The sequence below is a fragment of the Paroedura picta genome, chromosome 2 (genome assembly GCF_049243985.1).
Source record: "Paroedura picta isolate Pp20150507F chromosome 2, Ppicta_v3.0, whole genome shotgun sequence".
In the NCBI taxonomy this organism is placed as follows: Eukaryota; Metazoa; Chordata; class Lepidosauria; order Squamata; family Gekkonidae; genus Paroedura; species Paroedura picta.
Window position 1 is genome coordinate 176185539 of NC_135370.1, and position 20164 is coordinate 176205702.

At 49.2% G+C, this 20164-nt stretch overlaps 1 protein-coding gene across 1 annotated transcript in view; it reads right to left on the bottom strand.

The window, feature by feature from the left end:
* Positions 1-20164, bottom strand: part of LOC143830832 (disheveled-associated activator of morphogenesis 1-like) — a 132338-nt gene that overhangs the window by 22274 nt on the left and 89900 nt on the right. The window contains 1 exon segment of the mRNA XM_077323907.1: positions 14876-14965. Within this exon segment, the coding sequence (XP_077180022.1) occupies positions 14876-14965 (90 nt within the window).

The following is a 20164-nucleotide window of genomic DNA, read 5'->3' on the forward strand; positions in this document are numbered from 1 at the left end:
GATGACCATGGACTACAGTTCCCATGAGCCCCTGCCAGCAAACGCGTTTTCCTGCGTTTTCTACATGCATTTCCCCTTTAGCTTCTCAAATTCTCTTACATTTTTAACATACCAAATGGCTGACCAGAAGCGATCAGCTCATGCAGGCTTTCCACACTGCGAGAACTTTTTTTTCCTCCCGGCGCAAAAAGTGACAGGGGCAACAGCTTTCTCACACTGGCTCCCTCGCTTGAAGGTCGAGGGTAAAAATCACTCCCGGATGAGTCACGTGTGTGTGGGGGAAATAAACGGATTTTGCCATGCACAGATAACCTTGGGCAAAGCGGCAAACGATCCCGAAACGTCTCATTAAAGGTGGCAGACGTTCCAGGAGAACCAGCTGGGTGTCTCTTTGCCAACGCAGTCTGACCGCAGCGCATCTGTTCTCAAGCCTGGGGACTGAATTCAATGAAACTGGCCACCAGAAAGCAGACGGTACTCTTTTTTGTGGGGAGGAGGGGCCAAGTCACAGCTTGGCGACCCCGTAGAGCAGGGGTGGCCAAACTGAGGCTCGCCAGATGTCCGTGGACTACAATTCCCATGAGCCCCTGTCAAACCAGCTCTCCAGATGTCCATGGACTACAATTTGCATGAGCCCCTACCAAACTGTGGCTCTCCAGATGTCCATGGACTACAACCCCCATGAGCCCCTACCAAACTGTGGCTCTCCAGAGGTCCATGGACATTCCCACAATCCTCTGCCAAACTGTGGCTCTCCAGATGTCTGTGGACTACAAATCCCAGGAGCCCCTGCCAAACTGTGGCTCTCCAGAGGTCCATGGACTACAATCCCCATGAGCCCCTACCAAACTGTGGCTCTCCAGAGGTCCATGGACATTCCCACAATCCTCTGCCAAACTGTGGCTCTCCAGATGTCCGTGGACTACAATTCCCATGAGCCCCTACCAAACTGTGGCTCTCCAGATGTCCATGGACTACAATCCCCATGAGCCCCTACCAAACTGTGGCTCTCCAGAGGTCCATGGACATTCCCACAATCCTCTGCCAAACTGTGGCTCCCCAGATGTCTGTGGACTACAAATCCCAGGAGCCCCTGCCAAACTGTGGCTCTCCAGAGGTCCATGGACTACAATCCCCATGAGCCCCTACCAAACTGTGGCTCTCCAGATGTCCATGGACATTCCCACAATCCTCTGCCAAACTGTGGCTCTCCAGATGTCTGTGGACTACAAATCCCAGGAGCCCCTGCCAAACTGTGGCTCTCCAGAGGTCCATGGACTACAATTCCCATGAGCCCCTACCAAACTGTGGCTCTCCAGAGGTCCATGGACTACAATTCCCATGAGCCCCTACCAAACTGTGGCTCTCCAGATGTCCATGGACTACAATCCCCATGAGCCCCTACCAAACTGTGGCTCTCCAGATGTCCATGGACATTCCCACAATCCTCTGCCAAACTGTGGCTCTCCAGATGTCTGTGGACTACAAATCCCAGGAGCCCCTGCCAAACTGTGGCTCTCCAGAGGTCCATGGACTACAATCCCCATGAGCCCCTACCAAACTGTGGCTCTCCAGATGTCCATGGACTACAATCCCCATGAGCCCCTACCAAACTGTGGCTCTCCAGATGTCCATGGACATTCCCACAATCCTCTGCCAAACTGTGGCTCTCCAGATGTCTGTGGACTACAAATCCCAGGAGCCCCTGCCAAACTGTGGCTCTCCAGAGGTCCATGGACTACAATTCCCATGAGCCCTTACCAAACTGTGGCTCTCCAGAGGTCCATGGACTACAATTCCCATGAGCCCCTACCAAACTGTGGCTCTCCAGATGTCCATGGACATTCCCACAATCCTCTGCCAAACTGTGGCTCTCCAGATGTCTGTGGACTACAAATCCCACGAGCCCTTACCAAACTGTGGCTCTCCAGAGGTCCATAGATTACAATTCCCATAGGCCCCATGCCAACAGGGGCTCATGGGAATTGTAGTAAATGGGCCTCTGGAAAGCCACATTGGCCACCCCTGCTGTAGGGCTTTCAAAGCATGAGACAAATAGTTGGTTTCCCGTGGCCTGCGTCCACGTCATGACCCTGGTAGTCCAACTTTGCTTAGCTTCCAACCTTGGATGAGATTGGGCTAGCCTGGGCTATCCAGTTTAGGGCGCAGTTGGTACTCATTACACAAAAGGCACAGTGGGCAAGTGGGGTTTGGAGAAATGTACAGAGCAGAGGTCCCTGAGTGGCTATTGGCCACAAGGGATAGATAGAACATTCTGTCTGGGGCAGAGATGCTCAGTCGTCTTGGTGCTTGGGGTGGGCTACAGTAGGAGGCCTTATGGAGTTCCAGACTTGCTGGTGGATCTTCTGAGGGCACCTGGGGTTTGGCCACTGTGTGACACAGAATGGTGGCCTGGATGGGCCACTGGCCTGATCCAACATGGCTTCTCTTCGGTTCTTTTGTCTGGGGCAGTGATGCTCTGTATTCCTGGTGCTTGTGGGGCAAGAGTGGGAGGTCTTCTAGAGTTCTGGCCCTCCTGGTTGACTTCCTGGTAGCACCAGCATTTTGGCCACTGTGTGACACAGAGTGTTGGACTGGAAGGGCCACTGGCCTGATCCACTATGGCCTCTCTTATGTTCTTATGATCCCGGCTTGAACATGGCGCACGCCACCTCTTAGGAGCAGATTTTGCCAGATTTGCGGGAAATTCCTAGCATCCGAAAGCTCATTGATCGATGTGCTTATTCTGCCGTTGGAGGATTTACCACACTACATCCTCTATGCCCTCTATGTGCACAACGTAGGCCCAGGTTTAGAGATGGGGCTCTTTGTGGTTCAAAATCTGACTCCACTGCAGATGAGTTGACAGTTTTGCTGTCTGATACTGATTCTAACATTTCACACAGAATGTCTCTATTTGATACAGCAGCAAAAAAAAAGAGGGGGGGGGAGAAGAGCCAATATTATTTTGTCAAACGTGACCTACTGAAGGTGTTTTTTAGAAATTCTGCATAAGTTAGGTTGTTGTTGTTATGTGCGAAGTCGTGTCCGACTCATCGCGACCCCATGGACAATGATCCTCCAGGCCTTCCTGTCCTCTACCATTCCCCGGAGTCCATTTAAGTTTGCACCGACTGCTTCAGTGACTCCATCCAGCCGCCTCATTCTCTGTCGTCCCCTTCTTCTTTTGCCCTCGATCGCTCCCAGCATTAGGCTCTTCTCAATAAGTTAGGTAAAGGATCTTAAATGGGATATTTTATTGCATTTTTGTATATTGTAAAGGTAAAGGTATCCCCTGTGCAAGCACCGGGTCATGTCTGACCCTTGGGGTGATGCCCTCCAGCATTTTCATGGCAGACTCAATACGGGGAGGTTTGCCAGTGCCTTCCCCAGTCATTACCCTTTACCCCCCAGTAAGCTGGGTACTCATTTCACCGACCTCGGAAGGATGGAAGGCTGAATCAACCTTCAGCCTGCTGCTGGGATCGAACTCCCAGCCTCATGGGCAGAGCTTTCAGACTGCATGTGTGCTGCTTTACCAGTCTGTGCCATAAGAGGCTCAGCTGACCATATATGATCATGTCAGCCCACCCTTCCCAAAATGGCCAGTGATGAACTCCCAGCCTCATGGGCAGACAGCTTCAGACAGCATTTCTGCCACTTACCCCTCTAAAGACCCAAATGCAAGATGCATTTGCAATAAAGCTTTACTGTTTGCCGTTTCTGAAATGGGCACCTTGAAGAAAGCAATCTGGGACTTTTCAAGCCTCGGAAATGGAAGCGTTTGGAAGTTCTCCAGCTCCCACTTACGGCCTGAGCCCTACAGTCCTGCAAGCTGTGAGGGAGAACCTGGAACCTGCAAAGTTCTGTCTATAAAAGTCAGGGCTCCTTCACTACTTTTAACCTCTGAATTGGGGCAGGCAAATTTTGGGGAGGATCCCAGTGCCAAACAAAAGAAAAGAAACAGCCCTGCCACAGCCCTGCCAGGATGTCAACGAAGTGTAGGACGGGAGGGAAGAGGACATGAAGATCGGATGAAGCAAAGCAAACTGGCTGGCCTCATCTCATCTGATCAGAGTCTACGCAGAGTCTGGCCCCTGCCAGGGGATGCAAAATTTCCAGAAATCTTGACTCAGGGCTGAGGCAGGGTTAGGTATTTTCTGGGCTTTTTGGAGTGAAATCTTATGTATTTATAGTGCTTTCTAGAAATGTATTTATATGTATTTATAGTGCTTTCTTGACCTTATAAGGAAGGCCGAGCGTCAAAGAATTGAGGCTTTTGAATTCTGGTGCTGGAGAAGACTCTTGCGAGTCCCTTGGACTGCAAGGCGAACAAACCGGTCAGTCCTAGAGGAGATCAGCCCGGACTGCTCCTTAGAAGGCCAGATCCTGAAGATGAAACTCAAAGACTTTGGCCACCTCATGAGAAGGAAGGACTCCCTGGAGAAGAGCCTAATGCTGGGAGCGATCGAGGGCAAAAGAAGAAGGGGACGACAGAGAATGAGGCGGCTGGATGGAGTCACTGAAGCAGTCGGTGCAAACTTAAATGGACTCCGGGGAATGGCAGAGGACAGGAAGGCCTGGAGGATCATTGTCCATGGGGTCGCAATGGGTCGGACATGACTTTGCACCTGACAACAACAACCTTGACCTAGATTCAGGTGAGTTGCCGTGTTGGTCTGAAGCAGCAGCAGAAAGTCTGAGTCAAGGGGAAAACCTGTTAGGTCGAGCTTTCTCTACTCGGGTTTCATGAAACCCTGGGAAGCCGCATTCATAGAATCACAGAATCATAGAGTTGGAAGGGGCCATACAGGCCATCTAGTCCAACCCCCTGCTCAACGCAGGATTAGCCCTAAGCATCCTAAATCCTAATTCGATTCCCTGCTCCTCCACATGCAACCAGTTGGGTGACCTTGGGCTTGTCACAGACCTGATAGTGTTGTTCTCCCAGAGCAGTTTCTCTCACTCAGCCCCCCCCCCACCCCCAATCTCACAGGGGGTCTGTTGTGGGGAGAGGAAGGGAAGGCGACGGGAAGCCGCTTTGAGACTCCTTCGGGCAGTGAAAAGCGGGGTATAAGAACCAACTTCTTCAAATAGCATGTCAACTCAAGGTGGAAAAGTACCCAGAGATCTGGGGGATGGAGCCGGGTTGAGGTAAAAAGTGAGGTATAAAAACCAACTCGTCTTCTTCTTCTTCTAAGTGTGTGGAGGGTAAGGATGCTACAAGGGGCGGTAAGAGTAAAGGGAATCTCTGAACCAATCAGTTGTGACTGCAAGAGAAAAGGAAACACAGTGGCAGGAAGGGGAGCCCTCTCTACCATGACCGTCAGCACCGCAAAGGGGTTGTCTTGGGTACTGATCCGTGCCTGCCTGCTAATCAAAATGGCCTGGCCTGCCATTGTTTGGTTCTTGTCCCAGGAAGGGGATGTCGCCCACCTTTGTTCCACAGATCTAACTTTGGCCCAGTGGATGCAAGAAGCTGTGCAAGCTGGCGTGGTGCTGGGATAAGAGCGGGGACCTCTGGTCCGGAGGTTTGATTCTCCCCTGCTCCACATGAAGACACAGAAGTGGGTTCTCGTTGATCAAGGAAAGCGTGAATTCTCCCTAGAAGCTAAGAAGCGAGTTTGGTGTAGTGGTTAGGAGTGCGGACTTCTAATCTGGGTTCGATTCTGCGCTCCCCCACATGCAGCCAGCTGGGTGACCTTGGGCTCGCCACGGCACTGATAAAACTGTTCTGACCGAGCAGTGATATCAGGGCTCTCTCAGCCTCACCCACCCCACAGGGTGTCTGTTGTGGGAAGAGGAAAGGGAAGGCGAATGTAAGCCGCTTTGAGCCTCCTTCGGGTAGAGAAAAGCGGCATATAAGAACCAACCCTTCTTCTTCTTCAGTAATCTCAGGGCTCTCTCAGCCTCACCTCCCTCACAGGGTGTCTGTTGTGGGGAGAGGAAAGGGAAGGTGATTGTAAGCCACTTTGAGACTCCTTCGTGTAGGGAAAAGCGGCATATAAGAACCAACTCTTCTTCTTCTTCAGTAATATCAGGGCTCTCTCAGCCTCCCCTCCCTCACAGGGTGTCTGTTGTGGGGAGAGGAAAGGGAAGGTGATTGTAAGCCACTTTGAGACTCCTTCGTGTAGGGAAAAGCGGCATATAAGAACCAACTCTTCTTCTTCTTCAGTAATATCAGGGCTCTCTCAGCCTCCCCTCCCTCACAGGGTGTCTGTTGTGGGGAGAGGAAAGGGAAGGTGATTGTAAGCCACTTTGAGACTCCTTCGTGTAGGGAAAAGCGGCATAGAAGAACCAACTCTTCTTCTTCTTCAGTAATATCAGGGCTCTCTCAGCCTCCCCTCCCTCACAGGGTGTCTGTTGTGGGGAGAGGAAAGGGAAGGTGATTGTAAGCCGCTTTGAGCCTCCTTCGGGTAGAGAAAAGCGGCATATAAGAACCAACCCTTCTTCTTCTTCAGTAATCTCAGGGCTCTCTCAGCCTCACCTCCCTCACAGGGTGTCTGTTGTGGGGAGAGGAAAGGGAAGGTGATTGTAAGCCACTTTGAGACTCCTTCGTGTAGGGAAAAGCGGCATATAAGAACCAACTCTTCTTCTTCTTCAGTAATATCAGGGCTCTCTCAGCCTCCCCTCCCTCACAGGGTGTCTGTTGTGGGGAGAGGAAAGGGAAGGTGATTGTAAGCCACTTTGAGACTCCTTCGTGTAGGGAAAAGCGGCATAGAAGAACCAACTCTTCTTCTTCTTCAGTAATATCAGGGCTCTCTCAGCCTCCCCTCCCTCACAGGGTGTCTGTTGTGGGGAGAGGAAAGGGAAGGTGATTGTAAGCCGCTTTGAGCCTCCTTCGGGTAGAGAAAAGCGGCATATAAGAACCAACTCTTCTTCTTCTTCAGTAATCTCAGGGCTCTCTCAGCCTCCCCTCCCTCACAGGGTGTCTGTTGTGGGGAGAGGAAAGGGAAGGTGATTGTAAGCCACTTTGAGACTCCTTCGTGTAGGGAAAAGCGGCATAGAAGAACCAACTCTTCTTCTTCTTCAGTAATATCAGGGCTCTCTCAGCCTCCCCTCCCTCACAGGGTGTCTGTTGTGGGGAGAGGAAAGGGAAGGTGATTGTAAGCCGCTTTGAGCCTCCTTCGGGTAGAGAAAAGCGGCATATAAGAACCAACTCTTCTTCTTCTTCAGTAATCTCAGGGCTCTCTCAGCCTCCCCTCCCTCACAGGGTGTCTGTTGTGGGGAGAGGAAAGGGAAGGCGAATGTAAGCCGCTTTGAGCCTCCTTCGGGAGAGAAAAGCGGCATATGAATCAACTCTTTTTATTCTTCAGTAATCTCAGGGCTCTCTCAGCCCCGCAGGGTGTTTGTTGTGGGGAGAGGAAGGGAAATGTGTTTATAAGCCACATTGGGTAAGGAAAAGCGGCGTATAAAAAAACGGTTCTACTTCTCCTTGCAGGATTCTCTTAGTTCCTATTTCCGTCCATAGCGAGAAAGTGAAAGGTAAAGGTTAGGATCCGGCCCCAGGACTTTGCAAGAAGTTTAGCTTTGCCAGCCAGCTCTCCTCCCTTTATCGAGATGAACTGGGCAAGCAAGTCCTCTGCAAAATGGGGGGAGGGGGGGGCAGGGGAGGAAGAACGTTGAGTGGCCGGAGAATTGCTTGAAGCCAGATTAGAGACTGACTTTACCAGCTTAGTGCCAAACAGCCAGATGGGAATTGCCAAGCAATTTGATTGGATTTCCTGGAACGGAAGCCTTCGAAATCGGAAGATCCTGACTGGTCCGTGTATTGAAGCTAGAAGGTGTGTAGCCCAAGAACTGTTGCCTAGGCAACCTGGAAAGGAGTTTTTGTTTTGATTTTTGTTTTCATTTCTGAACTTTGTGAAGAAGAAGAATTGGGGGGGGGGGTTGTACCCCACTTTTTACTACCTTGAGGAGTCCCAATCGCCTTCCCTCCTTCTCCCCACTTCAGGCACCTTGTGGGGCCGAGAGTGCTCTGAGAGAACTGGGTCGCCCAGCTGGCTGCATGTGGAGGAGTGGGGAATCAAATCCAGTTCTCCAGATTAGAGTGGGGAATCACTGGGGCTCTTTTGGACCAGCTGTAACTTTTGGAGAAGGGATGAATTTCAGAAGTCTAATCTGGAGGTGACTTATCTCGGATGCAGTAAGTTTGATCCAGCATTAAGCAAGGGGTTGGACTAGATGGCCTCTAGAGTCCCTTCCAACTTTATGTTTGTATTCTGTGTTTCAAAAGGAAATCCTTTCGGAGTCTCTCTTTTTAAAAGGGAGGTTTCTGGTACATTCCACATCCAGTACCTGGTCTCTGTTCTCTCTTCTAGGAGTGGTTGGTGCAGCCAAAACCCGCATCTGTTAGCAATCTTTTAGGTTTTAAGTTGAAGCTTTAAAAACAATGAGCCAATTGACTGTGAAAGATATTGGGTCATGCAATATTAGCTTATTGTAAGTGTGGTTTGGGGGGGGTAGAAAAAAGAAACCTTGGGAGATGCAGGAGTTAGTGATGTGATAGAATCCTAGAGTGGGAAGGGACCATCCAGGCCATCTAGTCCAACCCCCTGTACAATGCAGGGTCAGCCTCAAGCATCCACGAAAAGAAAGGGAGAACCATGTCTGACCAGGAGAGAGCAGATTTGAGCTTCCTTGAGATGAATCTACTCTAGGGCAGGGGTAGTCAACCTGTGGTCCTCCAGATGTCCATGGACTACAATTCCCATGAGCCCCTGCCAGCGAACGCTGCAGGGGCTCATGAGAACTGTAGTCCATGGACATCTGGAGGACCACAGGTTGACTACCCCTGCTCTAGGAAACGCTTGTTCAAGCAGGTCATCAAAGGTCTGTTAGCAGACCGGGTTGCTTAAAGAATAAAATAGTTTTTTATTCAGGAGAGAAACAACAATGTAGAGAGAGAGCTAAGTAAATAGCTGTTGTTATTCTTCTGTTGTCCCGCTGCTGTTCTGGGGGCAAACAAGGAAGAAGTGAACTCAAAGACGGGGAAGTTTCCTCTTCGACCAATAAGGATACAGGAAAAGACAATTTAAAACTCTTCAGGAAGCTCCTGTTTATGCTACACATCTCCTTCGATGCCCCTTGCAGGACACCCTTTATATCATGCTCAGTTATGCACAATGGAGATTTTGCATATTCTGACAAGGTTGGAGGAAGAAGTGAGGCCAGGATCCTTAGGGATCCTCTGGGGCAACTTTCAAGGCAGAAGGAAGTTGCTCCCGCTTGGACAAGAAAGAAAAAGTATCAAGGGCTCCACAAACAAGAGAGCGGTCAAAGGGACTCTTGTCTTCTCATAACTTGACCAGCGTGGTGTAGAGGTTAAGAGTGGTAGTTTCTAATCTTGCTAGCTGGCTTTAATTCCCTGCTCCTCCACATGCAGCCAGCTGGGTGACCTTGGGCTCGCCACAGTCCTGATAGTGCTGTTCTCCCTGAGCAATCCTGTCAGAAGCTCTCTCAGCCTCACCGACCTCCCAGGGTATCTGTTTTGGGGAGAGGAAGGATAGGCAATTGTAAACTGCTTTGAGATTCCTTCAGGCAGTAAAAAGCGGGGCATAAAACCAACTCTTCTTCAAAGTGCAATATCCTCAGTTTAGTCAATTTAGAAGAAGAAGAGTTGGTTCTTATATGCTGCTTTTCTCTACCCAAAGGAGGCTCAAAGCGGCTTATATTCGCCTTCCCTTTCCTCTCCCCACAACAGACACCCTGTGAGGGAGGGGAGGCTGAGAGAGCCCTGAGATTACTGAAGAAGAAGAAGAAGAGTTGGTTCTTATATGCCACTTTTCTCTACCTGAAGGAGTCTCAAAGCAGCTTACATTTGCCTTCCCTTTCCTCTCCCTACATCACTCACTCCATGCAGGCCGTCCCTTGTCCCTACTCCAGAAGTTACAGCTGACAGAGTCCTCACCAGAACTTGGTGGAGAGCTTACATTCGACCTCTGCTCAGGCAGCTGCACTGGCTCCCAATGGAGTCCCAGATTAGGTTCACGGTGCTGGTTTTGACCTTTAAGGCCCTTCACGGTCTGGGCCTGGTGAACCTGCGGGATTAATCACCTCTCCAAATATTCCCCCCAAAGTGAACTATGCCCTGCCGGTTCTAAGAGACTAGGGGCCCCTGACCCAGGAGAAATCTAAGAAATCTAATCAGATTGCTGTTTCTTGTCTTCTCATAACATACTGCGACAATACCCGTCAAGTGGTCAGCGGATTCCCCGTTGTGCGTTGGGCAAGTCTTTTCAACACCCTCCAGCTTTTCTTCCCAGACTTTTGGAAACTGGACCCAGAAGGGTCCCAGCTGACGGAATCCCCACCCCCAAGACCACTCTGAGGCTGGAGATGCCAGAATTCCTCCAGGGTCACTCAGCTGCAACAGACACTTGAGTGGTTTTCTCTCCGCTCCCTCCCAAGAGCCGAATTGGCTTATGGCCTCCATCCCAAAGGTACAAATGACTTCTCTCCCCCCCCCCCCCCGGCGGCATCCAAAGAGGCTTGTAAATATTTAACAAGAGGGCACCCTCCTAAATGTCCTCCAGAAGTGCCTTGTTGCTTTTAAGCCCCATTAATTTTGGCAGCACATCGATTGTCCAGGCGCCCCGTCACCATAAACATTGAGGTGCAGCAATTTTGCTCTCCTTACTGAACCAAGCACGGCTGGCAAGGCACAGCGAGGGCTGACAAGGAGCCTAACTGAGAGGCAGAGACGGAGGAGTTGTGGACACGGCATCATTTACGACTCCAGGATGCCAACCCCCACCCCTACAGAATCATAGAGTTGGAAGGGGCCACACAGGCCATCTAGTCCAACCCCCTGCTCAACGCAGGATCAGCCCAGAGCGTCCTAAAGCATCCAAGAAAAGTGTGTATCCAACCTTTGCTTGAAGACTTCCAGTGAGGGGGAGCTCACCACCTCCTCAGGCAGCCTATTCCACTGCTGAACTACTCTGACTGTGAAAACTTTTTTCCTGATATCTAGCCTATATCGTTGTACTTGAAGTTTAAACCCATTACTGCATGTCCTCTCCTCTGCAGCCAACGGAAACAGCATCCTGCCCTCCTCCAAGTGACAACCTTTCAAATACTTCAAGAGGGCTATCATGTCCCCTCTCAACCTCCTTTTCTCCAGGCTGAACATTCCCAAGTCCCTCAACCTATCTTCATAGGGCTTGGTCCCTTGGCCCCAGTTCATCCTCGTCGCTCTCCTCTGTACCCTTTCAATTTTATCCACGTCCTTCTTGAAGTCCTCCCTTCTCTTACCCAGAGGAGCCCCGGCATTCAGTACAGAGATGGTGTTAAAGAAGAACATGGGAAGCTGCCTTCTATAGAGATGGAGACCCTTGGTCTGTCAGAGTCATGTCTGGTGAACTCAGAAGCTGGCGCATGCTTTCATGACACTGGGATGGTGATAAATGCCATCAAGTTACCACTGATCTACGGAGACCCACCAGGGTTCTCAGAGCAAGACTTCGAGGGGTGGGTTTGCCCATGGCCTGCCTCTGCACAGCAAGCCTGAACGTCTTCGGTGGCCTCCCATCCCAGGACTAACCAGGGCCGACCCTGCTTAGCTTCTCTGGTGAGATCGGCTCAGCCTGGTCCCTCCAGGTTAGGGTGGTGTCAACGCAGCCAGTCCCAATAAAGGCATTCTGCAAAGTGCAGTCCTGCCTTCAGACGCCGATTTTATGGTATGCATGAATCTAACACACACTGGAGACGGGCAAGGCGATTTTTTGCTCCCCCTTTAAAGTCCTGCTTGGTTTTAATCATGTAACACAAATTAAGCCTTGGGGACACGAGTCTCCATAAAGCACTTGCAAAGCCTCATTACAAAGCTGTGCCTTCCCCAAGTTATGTTTTTCAAGGGCAATTTACCCATTACCAAAGAAGCATTAAAGGAGGCTTTCAGGCAATGCATTTGCCCAGCGAGACGGTAACATGCGAGCCTCTCTTTGCAGCGTCCAGAAATGGCACGGCCTCCCGGTTCAGGAGGCTGGCAAAGACCTCGCAGAAGGCAAAGGGATGAGGGATGTACCCCACACAGGAATCACAGAATTGGAAGGGACATACAGGGTCATCTAGTCTGACCCCTTGCAGAATACAGCAAATTCACAACTATTTGCCTACATGTCCACCCCCCCCCCCCCCCCAGTTTGGCCTGGAGGAAATTGACCTCCTAACCACAAAGTGGCAATCAGCATTTCCCTGGGCAGGCAAGAAAGGGCACAAGAGAAAAACACTGACACATCCCTTCTGCTCACCCATTCACCATCTGCCTAATCAGCCTCTCCGTCAGATGGCTCTCCAGCCTCTGTTTAAAAATCTCCAAAGATGGGGAACCCACCTCCTCCCGAGGAAGCCTGTTCCACTGAGGAACCGCTCTGACTGTCAGGAAGGGATTTCATGGGTCATCTAGTCCAACCCCCTGCACTATGCAGGGCACTCCCAACCCTCTCGCTCATCCACTGTCACCTGCCTCCCCCTTGAGCCTTCACAGAATCAGCCTCTCCATCACATGGCTCTTCAGCCTCTGGTTAAAAATTTCCGAAGATGGAGAACCCACCACCTCCGGAGGAAGCCTGTTCCACTGAAGAACCGCTCTTACTGTCAGGAACTTCTTCCAAATGTTTGGACAGAATTTCTTTTGTATTAATTTCATCCCACTGGTTCTGGTCCATCTCTCCGGGGCAAGAGAGAACAACTCTGCTCCATCCTCTACATCAGGGGTAGTCAACCTGTGGCCCTCCAGATGTTCATGGACTACAATTCCCAAGATCCCCTGCCAACAAACACTGGCAGGGGCTCATGGGAATTGTAGTCCATGGACATCTGGAGGACCACAGGTTGACTACCCCTGCTCTACATGGCAGCCTTTTAAATAGAAGATGGTTATCAGATCCCCTCTCAGTTGTCTCCTCTCCAGGCTAAACAGACCAAGCCCCCCCAACCTTTCCTTATATGTCTCCAAACCCCATCTTTGTTGCCCTCCTCTTGACACGCTCCAGTTTGTCTACATCCTTCTTCAATTGTGGAGCCCAAAACTGAACACAGGACTCCAAGTGAGGCTGAACCAGAGCAGAATAAAGGAGTTCCAGAGTAAAGCGGTAAAGCAGAAGCCCTCACAGACATTATGGGCTAGTGGCTTGATTGCGGCCAAACGTTTGGGAGGTGGTCTGCCGCTGCTCGCCTCTGCACAGCCACCCTGGGCTTCCTTGATGGTCCTTCCTCCGAGGACAAACCAGAGCTGGCCCTCCTTAGCATCTGAAGTTATTTTTTTTAAGGGGAAGGAGAATGCCATGCTCAAGAGAACACCACGCATCACAGCCAGTTCCTCCAGAACCATTCAAGAACCTGAAGCTTGAGGGCCTAATGCGTACTCTAATAATAAATCAAATTAAAATACACATATTTATTATTAAGTGCACATTAAGAAGATTAAAAACAACGTTAAAGGAATCGCAGTCCGGCAATATTGCATGTGCAGCCTCAAGGGTTGAACAGGGTATGACCAGAGGCCCAATGCGTTTCAACCTAGAGGGTCTTCATCAGTGGTCAAATAAGCTATATGCACAAACGCGAAGTATTTATTAAATGCTGCAAACCACCCCAAGATGGAGGGTCCAATAGGGGTGGTATAATAATAAGACAATAAATAAATATAATAATACAGTATTAAAATTACACCTGGTTGGGGGCATAAGAATCATCTGTTCCACTTAATATTGCTGGTAAGGGCTTGGAGGAGGAGCTGGTCTCATGGCTTAGTGCCACTCAGCGGTTAACACCCACTCAGGGCGGCTGTCCCGCCCCTGGGTGCCTCCTCCTCCAACCGGCTTGCCTGTCTATCCAGCAGCCAGCCAATTGCCTTCTGTCCCCCACCCCTGACCACCCCTCCCCATTCCATTCCCCCCCCCATGCTCAGAGGCTACAGATCCCTGCTGAGTGGGATCTGCCCCTGCAGCCTTTCCAGGTCCTGGGGGGAGGGAGAGGCCGTCCACAGAGTTCTTCCACCCCACTTCCCTGGTCTAGCTCCCATTGTATTCCTGAATGCAACGGGCTTCGCCCTTAGTATAATAATAAGGCAGATTGTGAGTGGGTGGGCAGAAGGGATTGTGTCGGTGCTTGGCTCTTGTGGCCCTTTCTTGCATGCCCAGGGAAATACCCATTGGCACTTTGGGATCAGGAAGCGAATTTCTTCCAGGCCAGACATACCAGGGATTCTGGCTTGGGGGGGTGGGAGGGGTATCATCTGGGCATGGAATTGGGGTCACTGTGGGTGGGCAGGTAGTTGTGAGCTTCCTGCATCCTGCAGAGGATGAGACTAGATGACCCTTGCGGACCCTTCCAACTCTATGATTCTATGGTTCTGCTTTCAGAATCTTGGCCCTGGAGACAATGGTGGTTCTGACTGCTTTGATTTTTCATGGTGAGCTCCACATCTGAAATCTGAAATTATTATACATTGTTGAGAACTTCACATTGTATTATTCTTATGCCACCAGACAGGTCTCCTTGTAATACTGTACTATTATCTGTGCGTTGGGTTTATTTGACCACGGAAGCAGACCCTTTGGGTCAAAATGCTTATGGTATAAGGTCATGCCACGTGCAACCCCTGAGACTGTGATTCTTAAGGTTTCATGCATTTTTAGTCTTCTAACTGTACACTTAATAATAAATATTTGTATTTAAATTTTTCAAACGTATTTGCTGCTCAATCTTCGGGGTCCTGTCTTATCAGGTTGGGCTTTTTGTTCCCCTTCTGTCTTTTCCAGAACCGTCCCACGTGTCCCGCAGAGCTTTCCTCTCTCTTCGGAAACCGCTTCAAGAAATGTACGGAAGAACCTCAGCAGGTGAACTGATTTTCGGTTGATTCTCCTACCTTCTTTTTGCTGCAGTAGATCTGCCATTTCTTTTCGGCCGGAAGCGCAAACATCGCTTCTCTGTGTTTATCCGTAAGGTCGAGTTCATCCTAAAAAAGAGGATGGAGGGGGGGGGGGAGAGAAAGAATGGGGTAGGTCATTAAAGCCTCCAATCAACAAGCAAGGTCCCTGTGACTCCTGCCCAGGCTGAATTGATTTTGCCCGGGGCAATAATTATCCTAATACCACTGGTGACCTTATCGACTTCTGCTGTCATCACTCATGGAGGGGCTGGGGACGAGGAAGCAGGAACCCTCTTTGGTAATTATTTCTCCCCCTCCTGAAGCATCAACACATCGTCTCTAACACTTCATTTTACTAGCTTCGTATTTCCGCAATCCTAGTCCTATTAGATGGCTTATTGAATGTCTCATTTTACTGGTTGTATTCACCGTGTAACCCGGCTTGAGTGTTTCGGCAAAAAAAAAGCAGACTATAAAGGGAATAACAGAAAAAAAATCGAGAGACACTGACTCGCTCTTAACTACTTTGCCCCTTGGCTCACTGACGTGATCTCGCTATAAAGGAAATTATGGAAAAAATTCGAGAGATACTGACTCGCTCTTAACTACTTTGCCCCTTGGCTCACTGACTTGATCTCGCTCTTCTGTGTTCTGCAGAAACCTTTGCATTGCCCACCGATCCTCATCTCGCAGTACACTGTGGCTTAAGCTACACAATGTGGTTTCATCAACTAATTCTCTGTGGTTTGGACTCCTGCTACTGATTATACATATGGATGGCTTATCTGTTTTTTTTTATTTCTTTAACAGTAAATAGAGGTATTTTCATATATTTTAATATTTCTAATTGTATGTAAAATGGTTTTAACATTTGGCTGTTTGTTTATATTTATTTATATAATCTTCTTGGGGTTCTTTGACTCATATTTAAAATATCCTCCTGTTTACTAGTTCCTGCTTCCAAAAAGAATTCTGAAGCTAGGTAGTTTGGTGTAGTGGTCAACGGTAATGGACTCTAATCTGGAGAACTGGGTTTGGTGCCCCACACCTCTTCCACATGAAGCCTTCTAAGCCAGTCACAGTTCTCCCAGAGCTCTCCCAGCCTCATCGACCTCACAGAGTACCTGTTTGTGCAGAGAGGTAGGGAAGGCGATTGTAAGCCGCTTTGAGACTCCAGGTAGAGAAAAGCAGCATATAAGAACCAACTTTTCTTCCTCAGTAATCTCAGGGCTCTCTCAGCCTCCCCTCCCTCACAGGGTGTCTGTTGTGGGGAGAGGAAAGGGAAGGCGACTGGAAGCCGCTTTGAGACTCCTTTGAGTAGAAAAAAGCAGAGTATAAAAGCCAGCTCCTTGTCTCATTTTTATTTTCACACATCTATCCCCAGAGAAATTAAAGCTATTGCGTCTCAACAGTAAGGAAATTCATTTCCACATTTGGCTCCTCCAGTGGAAGCGGCCCAAATATTTTATGGGCTCACTCTGGTGTTCTTTGGCTAGCCAAAGTCAACTTTCTTAATGCATCAGTGAATTTGGGCTTCCCATAAAGCTTTACTGTCTTAGGAGCACATGGGTGTAGTAAAGCAGAAATTTGTACAGAAGAGCACAATTATAAATTAAACCAAGAAAAATCTAGGTTTTTCCCCCTGATTAGAATATATATCCCTGCTGGGTCAGACCAGGTGTCCCTCCAGTCCAGCCTCCTGTCTCACACAGGGGCCAGCCAGTTCCTCTGGAGGGCCAGCAACAGGGCACAGAGGCCAAGGCCTTCCTAAGGACATCAGGAGAGCCCTGCTGGGTCAGACCAGGGGTCCCTCCAGTCCAGCCTCCTGTCTCACACAGGGGCCAGCCAGTTCCTCTGGAGGGCCAGCAACAGGGCAGAGAGGCCGAGGCCTTCCTAAGGACATCAGGAGAGCCCTGCTGGGTCAGACCAGGGGTCCATCCAGTCCAGCCTCCTGTCTCACACAGGGGCCAGCCAGTTCATCTGGGGACAGGCCGAGGCCTTCATAAAAACATCAGAAGATCTGTGCTGGTTCAGACCAGCGATCCATCTGGGTACTACGTCATAAAGCCCACTCTCAGAAGCATCCACTTTCTCTGGGGGAACTGATCTTTGTAGCCTGGAAATTAGTTGTGATTCTGGGATATCTCCAGGCCTCACGCAGAAGTTGGAACCCTCAGCTGATGTGGGAATGAAAGTGAGCCTCTGTGTTCTCTGGCTCTGTGGTCTACAAAGCTTCTCAGGAGGGAGGGAACGAGGCCCTGGAGCCTTTTTAGAAGTCCCTGCTGTTAGTATAACTCGGTCGGTTCATTGTTACGGTTGTAAAAATAAGTCAATGTTTTAAACGTTCCCTGCTTGAAAGACATCTGATCGGTCAAATTCTAACACTACCTGAGGCACAATGTTTTAGTAACTACAGGAAGTCCAACTGCTGGAAATCTATGGGGAAACAGGTAAACTATTCCAAATGTGGCAGCTTTAGGGGGCCGTGGTGGAAAACTGAATACAAGTGGGTAGCCACGTTGGTCTGAAGTAGCCGAACACAGTTTGAGTCCAGCAGCACCTATAAGATCTACAAAGTATAAGCATTTGTGTCCATGCACACTTCTTCAGGTACATTCAGGTGGGCCGCCACACTGGTCTGAAGCAGCCGAACAACGTTTGAGTTCCAGGGCACCCTTAAGACCTACAAAGTTTTATTCAAGGTGTAAGCTTCCGTGACCACATACACTTCCTCAAACATAATGAAATGGGAGTTCCTAGGCCACATATATAACTAGAGAGTGGGTCATGGGCTAGAAATAACAAGTCAAGTTTACAAACGAGAACCTGATAAACCTAGCTTATTTCTCTTAGATCCTTGTAAACACCTTCATCATGCAAAATAGGCCTCTTCATCCCACTTACTGAGATCCCGAATTGGTATTGTTGTCCAAGTTACTGAGGCTCCCAATTGTCATTCCCAATTGGCCATATTGAATAACTTTCTGGGGCCTTCAGTTGGCCTTGTCCTGTTCATTTACTGAGATCCCCGATAGGCCGTCACAACAATGATCAATTTTCTACTGATATATGTGGTTTAGTAACTCCCATTCCGGTGTCTAACAAAATGTGCGATGTTCATGAAAGCTTGATTAAAACTTCACTGGTCTCAAAGTTGCCACTGGATTCAAACTGGTTCAAGAACAAGGGCCCCTAATCTTCCTGGCTTTCTGAAAACCTAAATACCCAAATGCTGTGCTCTAAACCAGTGGTCCCCAACCCCTGGTCCGTGGACCGGTACCAGTCCGTTGATCAGTCAGTACCGGGCCACGGCTCCTCCTCGTCCTCCTCCTTGGCCACTGCTTGAAGCAGAGAACTGGGGATCTTTCCCTCCCTTTTAAGGGCAGATTAAAGAGTTGTCCTCAAACGTTTGCCGTCTGCTTGCAACTGAGCTACTTGTGAAAGAAATCCAGCCACACCTCCTCTACGTTTGGACGAGAAGCTAAAGATCGATATCTTTGAGTACGGAACAGGGCTGAGCCAAAAGAGAATGGGAGCTTTTCATGCACATGTCTGGCAGTAAAAAGCATCCCTACTCATTTTTGGGCACTATTTCAGGCCTTGTATCATGACGGAAGAAAATGTTGTGCAGCCATTAAGAGACAGAAAGTGCCATGTGGCTTAGTTCAGCTTCTGGGCTTGGACATAATTTAACTAGGTAGCAGGGGAGCTTGTTACACGGAGATTCCCAGATCCTATGCTTGATGGCTGCAGATCAAGAACCTCAGGAAAGAGTTACTGAGATCCCCAACAGACTGGAACAGAATGGAATGAGAAGTCATTCCATTCATTAAGATCCCCAGTTGATATTGTTGTCCAAGTTACTGAAGCCCCAAATTGGCCTTGGAATTTCCTTTATCGGGTCCCCAATTGGCCATATTGTCCTACTTAGTGGGGTCTCCAGTTGGTCTTGTCATCCCATTAACAAATCCCAAATAGGCCATCACACCACAATTGGCTTTGTCACCCAATTTAATGAGATCCCCAATTGGCCTTGCTGTTCCACTTAAAGGTAAAGGTATCCCCTGTGCAAGCACCGGGTCATGTCTGACCCTTGGGGTGACGCCCTCTAGCGTTTTCATGGCAGACTCAATACGGGGTGGTTTCCCAGTGCCTTCCCCAGTCATTACCGTTTACCCCCCAGCAGCAAGCTGGGTTCTCATTTTACCGACCTCAGAAGGATGGAAGGCTGAGTCAACCTTGAGCCGGCTGCTGGGATCGAACTCCCGTCCTTATGGACAGAGCTTCAAACTGCATGTCTGCTGCCTTGCCACTCTGCGCCACAAGAGGCTTTTGCTGTTCCACTTACTGATATCAAAAATTGGCCTTGTCATCCCATTTACTGAGATCGCCAATTGGTTTTGTTGCCCCACTTACTGAGTTTTCCAGTAGGCCTTCTCAACCCATTTACTGAGATCCCCAACAGGACTTGGTGCTGCATGTGCTGAGGTCTCTAAGTGGCCTTATCACCTCTTTGAGATCCCCAATTGGCCTTCTTGTCCCACTTACTGATATCCACAATTGGCCTTGCCATCCCATTTACTGAGATCCCCAGTAGGCCTTCTCAACTTATCTAAAGAGATCCCTAGTTAGCTCTCTCGTCACTCCTGATGAGATCCCCAGTTGGTCAGGATCATCAATTCCAAAGGAGGAATACGCTTTTTTAAAATTTAAATATCAAATCACCAGATGAATTGTTGCAGCAAACATGGAGAGAATTTGCGGCACTCTCTCTGCTATCTCCACCGTGAGCCACTGTGCTGAAAACAGCAGAATATAAATGTAACAAACAAATAAATGAACATTCAGTGGAGAGGTAATTGCCTGTTACAAAAGCTTTCAATTGCACAGCAGTTTCCTCTGGTTAGTATTTCTAAGGATCCTTTCCAATAATATCCCACCGCTGGCATTAATCGTTCCTCATTCTGAAATAATCCATTAGGAGTCATCAATACCCAGCAGGCTCATAAACATTTATTTCAGAACATCGGCTTCAGACACGAGCTGGTAAAATATGACCCATATCCTGGAAATGAAATATTTGGACCTCTGCGGGGAAAAGACGGCCATTTTTCTCCATAGTTGAAAAGGCAGCATGTTGTATTATGGGGATGGGTCTCCCAACCATTTCTGAATATTTCATTATTGAAGGTAGGGGTGATCAGAAGTCAGTCCACCACCTTGTCCGCAGGCGAGTGGGACACTGTCTACTGTTGAAGAGCAAAATTCAAATCCAGGAGCACCTTG